The sequence below is a fragment of the Microtus ochrogaster genome, chromosome 4 (genome assembly GCF_000317375.1).
Source record: "Microtus ochrogaster isolate Prairie Vole_2 chromosome 4, MicOch1.0, whole genome shotgun sequence".
Classification (NCBI taxonomy): Eukaryota; Metazoa; Chordata; class Mammalia; order Rodentia; family Cricetidae; genus Microtus; species Microtus ochrogaster.
The window spans coordinates 92,263,609-92,280,719 of NC_022011.1; the positions used below are offsets into that span (position 1 = coordinate 92,263,609).

General features: G+C 50.6%; 1 protein-coding gene across 1 annotated transcript; it reads left to right on the top strand.

Moving 5' to 3' along the window:
* The first annotated feature begins 3,439 nt into the window (after window positions 1-3,439).
* On the top strand, window positions 3,440-8,659 carry Ypel4 (yippee like 4). Its single transcript, XM_005346673.2, has 6 exons — window positions 3,440-3,870; window positions 4,478-4,661; window positions 6,988-7,312; window positions 7,461-7,504; window positions 7,787-7,895; window positions 8,080-8,659. Exons 3-6 carry the CDS (start codon window positions 7,172-7,174, stop codon window positions 8,167-8,169), a joined length of 384 nt encoding a protein of 127 aa, XP_005346730.1. The 5' UTR covers window positions 3,440-3,870; window positions 4,478-4,661; window positions 6,988-7,171; the 3' UTR covers window positions 8,170-8,659.
* Window positions 8,660-17,111: the final 8,452 nt, after the last annotated feature.

Sequence of the window (17,111 nt, forward strand, 5' to 3'; positions counted from 1 at the left end):
ACTAGCTCTTTCTAGACCAGGCTGGCCTCGAACTCACAGAGATCCGACTGCCTCTGCCTCCCGAGTGCTGGGATTAAAGGCGTGCGCCACCACCGCCCGGCTTAAAGTTGTTTTGAAGATTGGATGAGATATATGTAAAGCACTAAGCACATTGCCTATCTAGCAAGTATCTGAGTTAGCCTTTTAATTAGGTTTCTCTGTGTAACAGTCCTTGCTGTCCTGGAACTAGCTCTTGTAGACCAGGCTGGCCTTGAACTCATGGAAGTCCACCTGCCTTGGCCTCCCGAGATTAAAGGTGTGCGCCACCACCGCCTGGCAACTTTTAGGTTTTTATTGTAGGCTGGAGAGACTATAAAAATTTCATTTATTCATACAGTGTTTCCCAAGTTTTTTCAAGTGTCATATGTCACAACACCCTCAAACCCAGGTAGGTATATTATCTCCAGTTTCCTTTGGGGAGGAAACTAAGATAATCGGAGGCATTTGCCCAAACATTCAGTTATTAGTAAATGTAGGGGTTTTGTTTTGTTGTTTTTGTTTTGTTTTTCCGGACAGTGTCTCGCTGTCCTGACTATCCTGGAACTCACTACATAGACCAGGCTAGCCTCAACAGAGATCCACCTGCCTCTGCCTCCAGAGTGCTGGGTTTAAAGTGTGCACCACTATGAGGCTTAGAGGTTGTCTTCTTGGTAGTTAACTTTGCTTTCCAGCTTGATTGGATTAGTAAACTCTGTGAGCAACACCAGTGAGGCGCTCTTTTGGGTGTGTCTGTGAAAAGATTTCAGAAGAGGGTGAGACCAAAGAGGGAAGATTCACTCTGAAGGTGGGTAGTACCGTTCCGGGGCTGGGGTCCTAGGCTGAATCGGAAGAGGAAAAAGCACTGTCTGCTTCCTCATCTGGCCAGATGTGAGCAAGGTTCCAACACCACAGCTAGTAGTGGTTCCTATTGCTGCAGCCTCCCTGTGACGATGGACTCTGCCTCCCAAACTGTGTGTCAAAATAGAAGGTCCTTTCAGTTGCTTTTGTGTCAAGTATTTCATCATAGCAATGAGAAATGTAACTAAAACAGATTCAAACCAAGAACTTAGAGTGTTGGATCCATTTATAATAATGGGCAAACAATTGCTTGGTTTTAGCTGTTAGGTATTGTTCCATTACTGCGCAGGTGCAAAGGGTACATGTTCGTTTAATTCCAGCTAGAACCTGTGCAGTAGTTATGGTAACTGTCATTTATTACAGGTATTGCTTCTTTCTCTTTATCCCACCCCCCCTCTCTCTCGTTGTTTTGGTTTGGTTTTTGAGATAGGGTTTCTTGTGTAGCCTTGGCTGTCCTGGAACTAGCTCTGTGTACCAGGCTGGCCTCAAACTCACAGAGATCTGCCTGCCTCTGCCTCTTGAGTCCTGGGATTAAAGGCTTTCTGGTCTACCTTTCTCTTCCTGGCCCTATGTAGCACTCAGTTTTCAGGCAGGTAAGTTGTCACCTCTCACCGTTTTCTTTGGGGATTTGATTTATTTCATTTATTCACCATGTAGACTTTAGCTTTTTTTTTTTTACATTGTATTGATTTTTATTGAGGTTTACATTTTTCTCTGCTCCAGACATTAGCTTTTTAATGAACTATTAGGCATAGGCTGATCCTTTACCATTCTTCAGAATTTTAGCACTAAACTTCATTAGCAAACTTGTAGCCTCCCGAAGGAGCTCATCCTTTCTTTGGAACACATTCTCCTGAGTCTTCTTTGCCTCCAACACACTCCCTCAAGGTGATGTCTCCCAGTTACCTGAAGGTCATCTTTATATGGATATTGCATAACCACCTCAAGCTGACTTTAGGAAGAGCCCTCTCCTCCCTTTGAGATGGCTCTCCACTTCGCTTAAATACAGAAAAAAGACAGAGCGTACCAATCGTCTGTGCTTGCCCCCTCTCTTGTCATCTCCAGTCTCACTAGACACTCCTGCCATCTCCACCCCACCCCACCCATCTTGTCTGTGTCCCCACTCCTTCTCCTTTGTCTGATGTATCTAATGTTGTGTATCTAATGTTCTAATGTATCTAGGTTGTATCTGATGTATCTAATGTTGTGTATCTAATGTTCTAATGTATCTAGGTTGTATCTGATGTATCTAATGTTGTGTATCTAATGTTCTAATGTATCTAGGTTGTATCTAATGTATCTAATGTTGTGTGTGACGATGATGGGGGGGGGGCAGTGGCTACAATGTGCGTGTAGACGCCAGAGAGCAACATTTTAAAGTTGTCTCTGTCCTATTTCATAGATTCTGTCTGGAGATTGAACTCGGTTTTCAGGCAGGTGTTGGCAGCAAGTGCATTTACCTGCTGAGCCTCCCTACAGCGCCCGTATTTCCTTTAATTTCTGTTGCCCAGACAAAACTTTCCCTGCCCCTCTCCACCTTTCCCTCTGGATTTTGTTTTTCTGAGAGCCTTGAATGCCTGCTCCTCCTATCTCTACCTATGAAATGCTGGGGTTACAGGCATGCACCTTCATAGCCAGCCTGTCTGTCTGAGACAGAGTCTCACACACTAGCCCAGAATGGCCTGAAACTTCACTGTGTAGTTCAGGATGGCCTCTAACTGGGATACTCTCAACTCAGCTTCTTTGTCTTCCTTCCAGTTCTTCTCACATCCAGGCCTCTAGTACTACCCTCATGATACACGCATCGTCTTTTCAAAATTAACTGCCCCCAGACTTGTTCCCGATTGAATAGCCAGAACCCCCCTCTCTCTCCTTAGCCAGCTAGCAGCATCTCTCATTGCCCATAGTTAGTGCCTCAACCCACAGTTTTCATATTCAGAAAGGTATCCTCTGTGAAAAACAAATCAAACCAAAAAAACGGGGGGTTGTCTTGTGTTGGGGACATATCCCGGGTCCATGTTTTAGTGACACAGTTCTGTACTACATGGGAAGTATTCTAAGTCAGATGAATTTTAACTGAAAGCTGATTTAAAAAAATGTAATCTTTCACCGGGCGGTGGTGGCGCACGCCTTTAATCCCAGCACTCAGGAGGCAGAGGCAGGCGGATCTCTGTGAGTTCGAGACCAGCCTGGTCTACAAGAGCTAGTTCCAGGACAGGCTCCAAAACCACAGAGAAACCCTGTCTCGAAAAAACCAAAAAAAAAAAAAGTAATCTTTCTACAAGGCAAAAATTTGGCATTATGTCTCTTGAAAGATCAAAAATTTAATAGTACATATTCTCTAGGCTTAGGGGTTATGAATTGAGAATGTTTTTGTTTGTATTGGTTTGGGGCTCTCTATTGCTGATGTCACCATGAAGCCCAGGTTGGCCTGGAACTGAGAAGTCCTTCTGCTTGCCTCTTTGCCTACATGGAGAACACTGTTCCGAAGTAACACTAACTCATTCCTAACAAAACTCTCCAATTTGGATGCCAGCTTAAAAAGTTAACCAAAAAGGGAACAAAAGAAAATCACATCGCTCATTGCTTAGTGCCTATTGTGTGTGAGGCACTCCTTTGGAAATGTACGTGCTATCTCTCTCAGTCACTTCTCCGTGAGGTAAAATATCATTAGCTTCACGGAGCCGAAGAGCTGTGTGGCGCAGGAGGATTAGTCACTTGCCCGTGGTTCCTGGTGAATAATTGGCAGAGCTAAGATTTCCACTCAGGAGTCTTTGAGATCAAAGCCAGACACTTGGCCGTTGCCTGAAGATGCGAGCAAGCCCTGTTCTGTAAGTCTCTCCTACGTGCAGGGTTTTACACTAGATGCTGCGGTCTTGGGGTGCAGAGAGGTTTCCCTGAGGACCTACCTCCAAAAGTCTACAGTCCAGTCAAGACCCTATGTCCCATAGACATCGCCATTCGCAGCACACGTTATTTTGGAGGCAGTAGTTGGTAAGAGCTTCCTGGGTGCAAGATGTCATATTTGACCTATGGCTTCTTTGGGAGGCATTACACTGAGATGCTAAAGCTTCCAAGTGCTCAGTACTGAGCACACTGGAGAGCCCAGTTTGTCATTCATGACAATTAGTGTATCCTCCTTTAGCCTACATCAGAGCTGATGTCAGAGTTGAAGTGGAAAAATGTATCCTGTCGAGTGTGTGTGTGTGTGTGTGTGTGTGTGTGTACTTCCTGGCTCTTGCTCTCTATCTCTCACTTCCCCAGCCCTGCCTCCCTAACTCCATCCCTGCCCTTCCCTCAGGTTCTGTTTCCTTGGTCACAGGGCCAGTGCTCCTTAACAACCCATCTCTCCTTTTGCCTACCACCAGCCTCCACACTCCAAAACCAGCCATCCCTCTGCCTCCACTCCCTATCATCACTCCTCTAGCCCGGTCCCTTGATGCCTGCCCCCTCCCTCCCTCCTTCCCTCCCTCCCTCCCTCCCAACCCGCCTCCTGTGTCTCCCAGCCCTGCTCTGACGTGGGAGGTGAGGGGGGTGGGGGGTTGGATGAGTCACAGTGTTATGATGCAGTTCCACAACACACAGCCACATTTACCCACAGACCGAGGTACAGAACAAGAGGCCACCTCTGGCCCCCAGCAGCTGTCCAGCCTGCAGTTCCAGTCTTCAAAGCCCCAACGACCCAATCCCATCCCCTTCCCAACTGAAGGAGCGGAAAGAGAAGAGAGAAGAGAGAGCAGAGGGATTGAGAGAGATAGACGGAGATCTCTGGAGCAGACCTCAAGGTGAGGGGACAGCCCTTCTCCAAATCAATTTTCCCCCTTTGCCAATCCTCTCTTCCTGCTGCGTGTTGCTTTCTCCCCTTTGCAAAAGCATTATTCATGCACCCTTTGTCCTCCCTTCCCCCTCCCTGGCGCCTCCGCTCCTCTCTCTAGGCTTCTCCATCCTTCCCCAAGCTCTGACGATTCTCTCGCACTTATTTCCCGGCAACTTCGGCTCCAAGCTTCAGACATCACTGTTGATTGTTTTTGCTGCTGGTGCAGACCCCCAAAGCCCGCCCTGGGAGCTGGCTGCTCTGCTCATCATTCGGACCATACCATACTGAAAATGCTGGCCCAGGGGGAGGTAGAACCTCCAAGCGATTGAATATACCCATTGTGCGCGCAAGTCCCCCTCCCCTTTTTTAATTCCCGGGAGGCACTGGATTCGCACCTGGTCCCATCGGCCTCTGCCTCATCACTTCTGCCGTCCGCTGCCAGTTTTCCCAGTTGCGAGCTCTTCTGCTCCCCCCACCTCCTACAGTCCAGCCCCAGCTCAGCATCACAGATCGTCCTCTTCCCAGCACTCACCTTTGTTGTTTTTTTCCTGCCCCCAGTCATTTGTCTGATTAGCGTCACCCTATGACGAGAGATGGCAGGGATGGGAAAAGAAAGGACCCCAACTCTCCTCCTTGGGATTTTTTTTTTTTTTTTGGCCTTTTTTGCAGCTTCTCCTCTGCTGGACTGAGAAGCAGGGGACAGGGAAGGAGGCGTGACAATGATGGAAGGAAGGGCTGGGGAAGGAGCAGAAGATAGAGAGAGAGGGCAAACCTGGCTTCTCCTAGTCCCTTGAAGGAGGTGTTTAAAGGTGGAACCTTGAGGGGAACTCGAAGGCAAAGTTGAAGGCAGATCAAGAAAGTGACGCTGAACTGTACAGTAAGGAGGACCAGAACACAATGTCACCCTGAATTTGGCCCAAGGTGTCTTCCTGGGACCCAGCCAACGGCTGAGAACCAGAAGCTGAAGATAGATGGTCTCACTCAAGGGGATTTGTGGAAACACTGCATGGCAAGCCCTCGAAGAGAAAAGAACAGTTGGGGTGCTTATGGCCACCACAAAGGACAGGAGATCAGCCCATTTGTCCTGGCAACTGGAGTGATGACTGCCTCCTCTGCTTGGTGGTCCAGCATCACTAGAGCAGTTAGCAGGCATCTCCGAAGGAGACACAGGCTACCCCACCCACTGCTGCAGGATAGGGCGCCTCACCTGCTTATCGGAGTTACCAGAGGACACCTCCCTCCTTATCCCCTGCCTGCAGTACCCTCAGCCACATTGGCACTGGAGGGTGAGCAGATACCAGCGTCTCAAGATTCTTAATCAGAACCCTGCAATTATTTCACGTGCTGCTGCCCAGTCACCAGTGTTTGCCATTTTCTGCCTTGTGCTCCAAAGCCCAGCTCTTAAAAATACGGAGTCCCCTTACCCGGTTGTTTCCCATTAATGTTGCTCTCACACGATGCCACACTGGCTGGCTTAGCCCAGGAGTCTGGTCTGATGTGCTGCCCATCTTCCACGGGTCCAGCTGTCCGGCTTGATGGAAGAAAGATAAGTTTTCTCCTAGGGCTAGATGCCTGTCTTTAACTCAGAGCTAAGCTAGCGTAAGTAAACAGTGGTGAGACCTGACGGAGGGCCAGAGGCTAGGAAGACAGCAAGTGCTCCCTCTAGCCTGGGATGTGTAGCTCAGGATGCAGGACTGAGGAACAGCCACATGTAAGGTCTGGGATACTGAAGAAGCTACCAAGTTGTGTGGAGTTCCAGGGCTCAGGATAACTCCAGGAGAGGGCTAAGTGGGGGGTGTGTACCCATCTCCCTGTTCCTCCTCCCTTCTTTCCCCAAATGTGGGCCAATTGTATTGCCAACAGAGGCCCTGAGAAAGAAAAAACAAAAACAACAACTGCAACTCAGGAGCACTTCACTTTGATAAGGTTCTGAGCCCAGGAGAGGGGGCAGTTTCTCACAGAACTGGACACAGGGGAGTCTCTGCAGGTAATGTTGCTCCCAAGGCAGTGTCTGTGCCAGCAGGCTGCCCTCAGTGGAAAATGCTGGAGGCTGCTGCTGCCTCTTGAGGGCAAGAGGTACCAACTCCCTGGCCATGGCACAAGACGCCTGGAACCGCTGCCAGAACAGAAAGTTCTGAAACAGGGGACAGAAAGTGTAATGGGAAGCTGAGGACTGATGGCGATGGGGAAGGTGGGAGGGTCCAGGTGAGCTGAGCCCCATCTTCTTTAACTGCTCAAGAGCTGCTCCTCATGAGGTCACATCTCCCCCCTGACGAACCTTCGTTTCTTACCAGGTGATTTCCATTTCTATCTGGTTCTCGTCTGGGGGGGCCCTGGCCGGGCAGCCCCCCCACACTTCTACCGTCCTGAAACACGGCTCTAGCCAACCTGCTCCGCTGCTTTACCTGCGACCGTCTCTGCGGGGGCTGCACGGCACCAGCCCCTCCAGCCCGCCAGGGCATCGTCCTCCAGCCCGTCATGCCCAGCTGTGACCCTGGCCCGGCCCCTGCCTGTCTACCCACCAAGACTTTCCGCAGCTACCTTCCCCGCTGCCACCGTACTTACAGTTGTGTCCACTGTCGAGCACATCTGGCCAAACACGATGAGCTTATTTCCAAGGTAACGCCTAAGCGAGGGCCTGCCGCCTGCCTCCCCGGGCTTTCCCTCCGAGACAATGGGAGCACCTGAGGTCTCCCGCCACTCCAGCGGGATCTAGGCAGTGGGGTTGAGGCATACCCAGTGGTCACTGTCTGTCCTGTTTCCACAGTCCTTCCAAGGGAGCCATGGCCGGGCCTACCTGTTTAACTCCGTGTGAGTCTACCTCTTTCTTTGTGTGTGTGTGTGCGCACGCGTGTGTTTGCTTGTGCTAAGGCAGCTTTTCTCTTTGCAAAATGGGGGTAAGTCTTCAAAAGGATCAGAAAAGCAGTCTTAAGTTGTGCGTGGTCAAAGAAGGCCCCAAGCACTGATCCTAAAGGGGTGGACGCTCTAGTCCCGTCCGTCCCTCCCCCCCCCCCCCCGGTAGAAATCCTTCTGGGTAGGTTGGGACTGACAGAGCAACCCTACTGTGTGCTGGGTCCTTGTTTCCCGAGACAGGGTCAACGTGGGTTGTGGGCCAGCTGAACAGCGCCTCCTGCTCACAGGACTCCACTCGGTAGCTGACATTTTCTGCGAAAGCTGCAAGACCACACTGGGCTGGAAATATGTAAGTATTTGAGGAGAGCTGCTTCCTAGATTGTCCCCACGGCTCTCCAGACCCAGTGTGCAGACACCAGGCTTTTGCATGGTCCACAGAGGGAACTTGGAACCGGGTTGGCCTAGGTGTGGGAAGAGGAGCCTGGAGGTGCAAGACACCCTTTTCCCATGGTCACCATCTTACTCCCCACCAGGAGCAAGCCTTTGAGACCAGCCAGAAATACAAAGAAGGGAAGTACATCATTGAGATGTCACACATGGTGAAGGACAACGGCTGGGACTGAGGGGGGGCTCAGCAGGCTGGGACCCTCCTCCGCATGCCCCACCTCCCTCACACCAGTCCCCTGGCCCCGTGAGCAGTCCACACCAGCATGAGTACTGCCCGCCCCTGGGGAAACCTGGCTCCAAACGACCACCGCCTCCCTCCCCCCACCGCAGCAGTACCAGGTCCCCTTGGAACAGGAGCGATACCCCAGGGGTAGTGAAGGCTCAGGAGCGGGTAGCAGTCAGGGAAATACGAAACTGGGGAGAGGAGATGCTTGCGGCACTGAAAACAGAGTGATGGCAGGGTGTGAACTCAGGCAGATAGGACTAGGAGTTATCAACCTTTGATCCGCCTTTTTTTTTTTTTTTTTTTTTTTGAATAACCAGGACAAACCCCTGGTGGTGGGGCTAGACCACAGAATAGCAAAGACCTAGGTTGGAGTGAAATTTTGGTCTCAGATATCAGGGCCCCAGAGTCTGAGGGTAGTTTACTCAACCCCATTCTTGGTCAAAAAAAAAAAAAAAAAAAAAGACTAGAGTTGGGGCCAATAGAAGGAAAAACACAAACCCTAGACCCTGGGAAATCAGTTGCAGGGTTCCCATTTCACTCCGCTGTTTACCTTGGCACTACAGAGGCACTTTTAAGTATCTAATCTTTGCCATTGGGTGGGGTGGGGAAAGCTGCCCCAAGAACAGCCCCCACCCCTGGCTGGCTGTTGCCAGAGAGAGCAGTCTTTAAGGGCATTCCCCAAGGCTCAGCCACTGCTCCCTGGGACCCAGTCCCTTGGAGGCGGTGGATCATCGGCGCTGCGGGACCAGTCTTTCCAGTGACTGCCACCAGCGAACGAAACTTTTGTATGATACATAAAGTGTTTGGGTCTATTTTTAATAAAAAGGGGAAAAGCAACTGAGGTACTGTGCTGGCTTTCCTTCCGTAGGTGTGGGTGTCATACTGTCCCAAGAGGCACCAGCAAGGGTCTCTTTTTTTAAAACACCCCCTAGGAGGCAGTAGTTACTTTGTGTCAAGATTCTCCACCTGTTTCACAAGCAGGGAATCATGAGGCATGGTTTTGGTGAGCTTGTCCATGGGTAGCACCTGTTTCCGGATCCCCAGACTTCCCCCTAAGGAGGCTACTTTTTAATCTGGACTCAGGATAAGCAGCTAGTGCAAACTTATTCCACAACTTGGTGGGTTCCAGTTTCTTGCATCTCCTTGTTTTGTTATGCCTAGTCCTAGAATGCTTTAATCAACTCATGGACACCCTTGAGGCTAAAATGAAAATCTATGGGCTGAGACTCGGCTGGTAGTGGAACAGGAGTGGGATAGAGCTCAAAACTATAGCATCAACACAGAAGTGTGATCTAAGGAACGTGGTTGGCGTGCACTGAAGTGAAATGTTGATTTGAGGTGCTCAGCCCCCACAGGGGAAGACCATATATGTGCGGTAAAAATCTCTTAAGTTACGTCCTTATTTCCAGATCACCCCATGGGTATTGCAAATACTTATAGGTACGTTTTACTTGCCAGGCATTGTGTTGATCTCCAGGGTTGCACAAGGAAGCTAGCCATGGCCTGACAACTTGTTGGCTTTTTTTTTTTCTGCTCAGTGGTTAGAAGGAAGCTAGGTGACCTCAACAGAAGATAAGGACTGTAGTACAGGGGAAGCTGAGGAGGAACTTCACCTAGATTTGAAGGGTCAGGGATGGCTTCACTGTAGAGATTCAGACAGAACCATGTGACGTGGCACAACACTTGGCTACTCTGAGGAAACTGTTTCTACGTGGCTAGAAGTGTAAGAGAGCATACATCAAAGTTCAAAATGGGAGAACCGCAACCTTGTAACAGTGGTTCTCAATGTCTTAATGCAGTTCCTCATGTTGTGGTGACCCCATTACTTTCGTTGCTACTTCATAACTGTAATTTTGCTGTTATGAACGATAATGTATTTTTTGAAGATAGGTTTGTCAAGGGGCTCACGGTCCACAGGCTGATCAAGGACACCACGGAAGCATGGACAAATGACTGTCTTCTATAGTCTAGGCTGGCCTTCTAACTTGCTATGTGACTTTGAACATGGGATCCTCCTGCCTCCACCTTGATAGTGTTGGGATTACAAGTTTGTTCTACCATATCTGGCTTTATGTTGTGAATGCCCGACAAGCTCTCTCTCTACCGAGCCACACCCATACCCCAAAAACTTAAAAAAGTAGATACTGCCAAATAGCTGTTTGTTTTGTGCCAGACAAGAAGCTGTTGTTTGGGGGAAGGGCCCACAGGCAAATGGTCTCACTATGTAGCTCTGGCTTGCCTAGAATTTCCTTTTTAGAGCACACTAGTCTCTGGCTCACTCTGGTTTTACCTGCCTCCCAAGTGCTGGTATTAAGGGCATGTACCACTATGCCCAGGAAGACTCAGATAACTTTAACAGCTTGAACTCATGGATTCAGAGTTACCTATACTATCTTAAATACTGTTAACATCAGACTGGAGAGACCGTGGGCAGGACAAAGAACTGGACAAACACAAGCCAGAAACATCTGAGTGCTGGGGTCAAAGAAAGCTTGTCTGACCCATTGTGCGGTTTCACTGATACCAATTATCTTCTGTCCTTAAACATGAGTAGAGACTCAATTCCGTCTCTTGGTTGCATTTCCCGCACCAGAGCAAGCTCAAAACCGCTGAAGGAGAGTCCTGTGAAAGACAGAAAAGTAAATGGCATGGTTGTGGAGCATGTAAAGACTCTGGGCCTGGCCCAGGAGATTAATCTTTTAAGACCTAACTAATGCTGTCCAGATCTTGGGTGCCCAGGCAGGTCTGCCCCCAAGAGCCATCACCATCAAGTGATATGGTCCAGAAGTCATGCTGAAAACTTCAGATGCAGAGACCTCCTTCCCATAACAAGAGGCAGAGGACACTATGGATACTGAAGCCTCTGCCTAGGCAACTCTCCTTTCTTCTCGGTCTTTTCCTTTCCTGTGTACCCCTCATTCCCAGAGGTCTTCTGTGGGCCCCATGACACTCCTCCCTACTTCACCAACTGTCCACCCTAAGCTTTGTCTGAAAACTCAGACCTTCTTCACTTAAGGAACTGCTCCCAGGCTCAGCCTTAAAGAGGAAGACTTCAGAGGACACCCTCACACAACCAGCAGGTGGCATCAAAACCTTTCACCCCCTCAGTTCAAATCTCTCCTGACAAAATAGATGGGTACCTTCTTCTTGGGCTCCGGACAGAGTCCTAACTTATGAGCGCAATAGCCTTAGCCAAACAGCTTAAACTTCTCTAGCGCTCTTGCTATGGGGACGCCTGCTGTGTCTAGCCAAGGGATCGCACATGTAAATGGCTCGTTAACCCAAGTTTTCACCAGGGTAGCTGACTGGTGCCCAGATGGGAGAGAAGACAGCGATGTGGAGGAGGCTGCCGGCACTGGGTAGCACTACAAGGCCGATGCCCTTTTAACATTGCACTGCTCGTTACAGGTGAGGACAGTAGCACAATGTGAAAAGAGCTCCGGCCAGCAGCGAAGGCATGCCGGCCCTGCCTCCTCTGGGCCCCTGGCCCCTCGGCTCCGCCTTCCTCTCTTCCTCGAAGGAAATAACTGGCTTGTTTTCTAAGTAGTCCAGGTGACCATAGCAGGCTGCCTGTCTGCCACCTTCTGACTCGTCTCCAGCCTAAAGTTAACTTCTTAATTTTTGACAAAGGAGCCCTGGAGGTCTCAAGGTGATGTCTCAGGTGGTGGACCTCCAGGACCAGAGGAATGGGATTACAGCTACAGGTACCGGGGCAGGAGAAGCTCCCAGATCTGGGGGTGCAAGCATGGTTTCCTTTCCTAGGTCTTCAAAGCAATCTATGGATGTTAAGCTAATCTATGATGTTAAGCCAAATGGTCAGTGATTTGGCTCTTGAGTTAAGGATAAGCTTTCCTGGATGGTGGGATTAGAAGACAAATTTCCTGTTACCCCCACATTCAGTATCTGAGTCTCCACACTCAATCCCGGGACTAGGGAGCCAGCCAGAGCTAATGACCAGAAACCAGCTACAGTTTGGACCAAAGGGACGGAGGCTGAGAGACGACTCCTCTGTGGATCCAGATGGTGGAGCAGCCTCAGGGAGACCCCCCACTTTCCACTGCAACAAGCGGGGGGGGGGGGGGGGGGATGGAGGACTGAATTCCACTGGGAGCTCTTCCTCTGAGCTTCCCCCTCCAGCCTCCTCCCACCCCCTCAGGAAGCAGGAGAGGTTCTTTCCCGCCTTCCCAGACAGAGTTTGTTCTTGTAATCTGCAAACACGGGGCCCTGCCCCAGTTTGCACAGTTCCAATGGACGGAAACCAAGGCCCCGCTTGGGTCAGTCGCCAGGCCTCTCTGCTCCTGGAGTTGGGCAAGCCAGTTGGGAACTGGACCAGGCCAACATGGGGCAAAAGGACAAAGACAAGACTAACCAGTAAGCTTCAGGGTAGCCAAAGATTCTTCATCAAGGAGTCCCCAGATCTTTCCTTAAAGGAGTGAGGGGAAAGGCAGCTGGGATACTGAGTCCCTAGAAGCTCACGTGCCCAACTCATTCTTGAGAGGGGAGACCAGCAATACAACAGCCAGCAGGACCCCTCCCCCACCTTGGGCCTAGGAACCATCCCCCCCCCAGCTCCTTCCAGAAGCGGGTGTAGAAACAGAGGAGGAAATGGGGGAGGGGAGGCCCTGGCTCAAGTTCTCTCCACTCCCCCTCCTCATTGGCCACCATCTTCCGGCCCCTGCCCGCCAGAGCAGCAGGGATGGGGCCCAGCCTGTGGAAAGGAGAGAAAGGGCAGGTGGGGGGTTAGCTGGAGCAGCAGGGGCAAGGGGCTGGCTCTAACTGTCTCCTCCTGCAATCCCCCCACCTCCTCCCGCAACCATGGCGACGGGAGGAGGAGACCAGGAGGGTCCTGAAAGCCCTGTTCTGTGAATGGGATGAGAGAGGCAGCTGGGAAGTGTGGGGTGAGGGGCGCTTTCCCCTCGACACCCAACTGTGCCCCTGCCACACCTCGAGGCTGGACCACACGCACTTGCCCGCACACGCAAACTCTCAGCCATACTTGCTATACAACTCGCCCCTCAGCCGACACTCACCCCAACTGGAAGGTGGGGGCACAGATCCCCACGTCCTCACACGCCACAGCTACTAGGTAAAGGCAGCTCTATACCCCTACAGCAAGTGGGGCTCACCCCACAAGTTCTAGAGGTGATGAATCCCCTGCAATGCTCTGGCTGCTCTCGGAACACACACGCCAAGTTCCCCCCGCGTCCCCACACCCTCCCAAGCCCAGGGACAGGCAGATGGCTCAGGCTTAGAGCCCCCACCCTTTCCCACCACGCCCCCATTGGAAAATGACAGTGAGGCCACCTCGGTAAGATACGCCTGGTGCTCCCCAGATAGTGTTTCGAAAGGAAAAATAGGGACCATGACTCCGAGTGGAGAATGAGGAGGGGAGGAAAAAGCAGGAGAGAAAAAGGCCGGAGCACCCCCTCCCCTCACCGAGAGAATACCGGAAAGCGCCGAGCTCCCAATACCTACACATCGCTCTTCTTAGGTTCCTCTGCCCGCCACCTCCTTCTTCCCGGGCTCTTTCTCTGCCTTTCCCTCCCTTTTGGCTCCCCTTCCTGGCCTCGCTCCCCTTCTCACGCCCTCTCGTACCCCGCCAGCCTCTCTCCGTCCCCGCCGGACTCGAGACCCCGCCAGCTGCCCCTCCACCCGCCGGCCGGGACCGGGGCTCAGGGATGGGCTGGCCGCGGCGCTCCGCTCCTCTAGAGATCGGGTTCTTCCCCCCGCGCCCCCTTTCTCCTTCCACACTCCCTGCCGTCCATCTTGAATACTTGGGATTCTTGAATGGAGTGAGCAGGATCCGCTCCCCCAGGCGCTCATTGGCTGTGGGTTAACCCTTTTGAAACGAGATCCTCCCTCCTATTGGCTGCCAGGCTCCCCTCTTCTCCCCCAACCCCCATTCTCCCCGCCTCTCGACAGCCCTCGAGGTCAGGGCGCTCCCGGGCGCCCCCTCCCATGGCCTCTCGCCTCCTGCTCCCTATTCCAGCCCAATTCCTGGAGCTCCCCCCCCACACATAAACACACACATACACACATAAACACCACACACACACACACACACACACACACACTCTGCAGGTGTGCAGGTGAAGGCAAATGCAATTCCCGCCAAATGCAACTCCCCTGATGGGCTGGCAGAAGCCTGGTTCCCAGATGCCCCTGGTGCTGGACTTGGAGACCTCTGGGTCAATTTCCTGCCTACCTTCAACGCCCCCTCTGACCAGAAGTTCTTCCCTAGCGGGAATTTTCTCCTCGTTTTAGCCTCACCCAAAGCAGTGAGGGAGCCTCCTGATATATGCGCCCCCTGGGCTGGGCAGGAAGCTGGCAACTCCAGAAAGAAGAGGTGGGGCTGTTCAGAAGAGCTAATCCCGAGTGCCTAGTGCCGCAGGGCAGGCCTGACCCGAGCAGGAATGCGCAGCGTCTGAAGCCCTGGTCAGTCACAAACCTCTCTCTGAACCAGCGTTGCCCCCACCCCATCTCTCCTTCCCCTGCCCCCCCCCCAGCACCAGTTAGAATCTTTGAGCTGGTGTGTGTGTGGGGGGGGGGGGTCCTAGAGTTTCGGGAGGAAGAGGATATATCACGCAGCAGGCTAGCTTGGGTCTAGACCCATACTTTCCCGTAACAAGCTTGCATTACTTCCCTGGACCCCAGTCTCTGCATTTTGTAAAAGAGTGATCCTGAGCAGAGCGGTTATATGGAATTTTCTGGGTAAAACCGGAAATAGTTCTATACGTGTGTCATCCAAGATGGTAGCCACCCTGACGTACGCAGCTACTGAACACTTGAAGTCTGGCTAGAGTAGAGAACCTGGCTTTTAAATTTAGTTTAATATCAATTTAAATTTCATCAAAATATAGTCATTGTAAGACGAGTCTCTTTACTACTTTTTGCTATCTACGTTTATGTTATGTGTATTTTTGTTCGGTTTCCTTTTGAGACCGTGTGTGGCAACCTCGGTTTACTATGAAAACCTGAGGCTAGCCCTTTGCTTTCATACAGTGGCAACTTTATTTGACAGCATAGTAGGCGTCTAGAATCTTTGTCCTGGTGAATAACAGAATATTCTTGGATTGCTTTTTTGTGTGTATGTGTTGTTTCGGTGGTTTTTGAGACAGCCTTTCTGTGTGGTTCAAATCCACCCCAAATTTCCGGCAGTTCTTTTTGCTCAGCCTTCTGAATGCTGTGATTACACCCACTATGCCCCCCCCCCCGCACCTCCCATCTCCTCTCCCCTCACCCCCCCCCACGCAGTAAAGAAATTCTTTTATTTTGTCAAAAGTTGTGCAGTTTTCCAGACTTACGTTGCAGATCACCAAGGACATCAATGCATAGGAAAAGAAGTTCAAAATCCTTGTCGAAAGCTGATTCTGTATCGATACTAGTTTTTTTTTTAAAGATTTATTTATTTATTGTGTATACAGTGTTCTGTCTGTCTCCTTGCTAGCCATATGAGGACACCAGTCTCATTAAAGATGGTTGTGAGCCACCATGTGGTTGCTGGGAATTGAACTCAGGACCTCTGGAAGAGCAGTCAGTGCTCTTAACCTCTGAGCCATCTCTCCAGCCCTAATTTGTTTTTTTTTTAAATGTTGTTGTCTACTATGAAATATATATGGGGGGCAGGCATGGAGGTCAGATGAGAACTTATTGAGATTGGTCCTGTCCTTCCATCATGTAGGGACTTATTGTTGTTCTTTACAAGGCTAAAGATGAAGATGTTGCTGAGCATGGTTGAAACAAGCCTGGGATTTCAGCACTTAAGAGACAAAGTCCTGAAGATCATAGGTTTCAGGCCATTCTTGGCTACACAATGAGTTTGCAGCCAGCCTGGGCTATGTGAGAATCATTTTCAACAGCTAAAAAGTAAGACATTGTTAGGGATGGAGATGGAGCCTGTCACTTGAAGTTAAGGGCACAGGCAATGCGGATGATTGGTTGTGCACGAGTTGACATACATCAAATCAAGCCTCCCTTTCTCAGTACATACACAGCACACACACACACACACACACACACACACACTAAGTTAATTCAATATGTGCTTTTAAACCCAGGTCATGTGGGAGCTGGTGTTAACCACAGTGGCTGATGTTTAAGGTTGGTTGTGGGAAAATGCAATAGGTTCCTTCACCCAGCTTATGAATTCCCCGAGTTCCAGGTCCTGCCAGAGCTACGTGAAAACAGGCGGCACATGGTGGTGCCTACCTGCGATACCAGTACTGGAAAGGCTGAGACCGGAGAATTGTCAAAAGTTTGAGATCAATCTGGGCTCCATAGCAACACTGTTAAAGAAGGAGAAGAAAAGCCGGTATACATCTTTAATCTCAGCACTCGGGAGGCAGGAGGATCTCTATGAGGCTAGCCTGGTCTATAAGAGCTAGTTCCAGGGCAGGCTCCAAAGCTACAGAGAAACCCTGTCTCGAAAAACAAAAAAGAAACAAACAAACAAAAAAAAAAAAGAAGGACAATGGAGAAGAGGGAAGAAAGGAAGGAAAGAGTTCAGCAGTTGCTTCCTCCATTAATGTTAGTGAAAGATCTCATGGCATCTCCTATCATGAGGAGAAGCTTCTGAGGGAATGAAAGGATGACTGAATTCATTCATTTTGAGCTGATGCAGAAACAAGACTGCCTGGGACTTGTGGAGAAGTGGGGATATAGCGTTATGGTAAAAATAAAAGGGTGCTGTTCCCCGAGTGGAGGCAGTGGGCAGTGGGCACGAGACCATGGTGGGCCACGAAGGCAGCTGGGTCCCATGAAGAGCTGCAGCCGAGGCTGGTGAGAGACAGATGGATAGGCACGCCATGCAGAGTGAGGTTGGATGTTTATTTTGTGGGTTATGGAAGGGGAGAAGGGAAAAATGGGAAAGAGGAGAGAGAGGGGGGGGGAGAG

Coding starts and splice junctions, on each gene's coding strand:
- Ypel4 (XM_005346673.2), top strand. CDS start 7,172: ATGCCCAGCTGTGACCCTGGCCCGGCCCCTGCCTGTCTACCCACCAAG. Junction 7,313..7,460: donor ACGATGAGCTTATTTCCAAG/GTAACGCCTAAG, acceptor CTGTTTCCACAG/TCCTTCCAAGGGAGCCATGG. Junction 7,505..7,786: donor GCCTACCTGTTTAACTCCGT/GTGAGTCTACCT, acceptor TTCCCGAGACAG/GGTCAACGTGGGTTGTGGGC.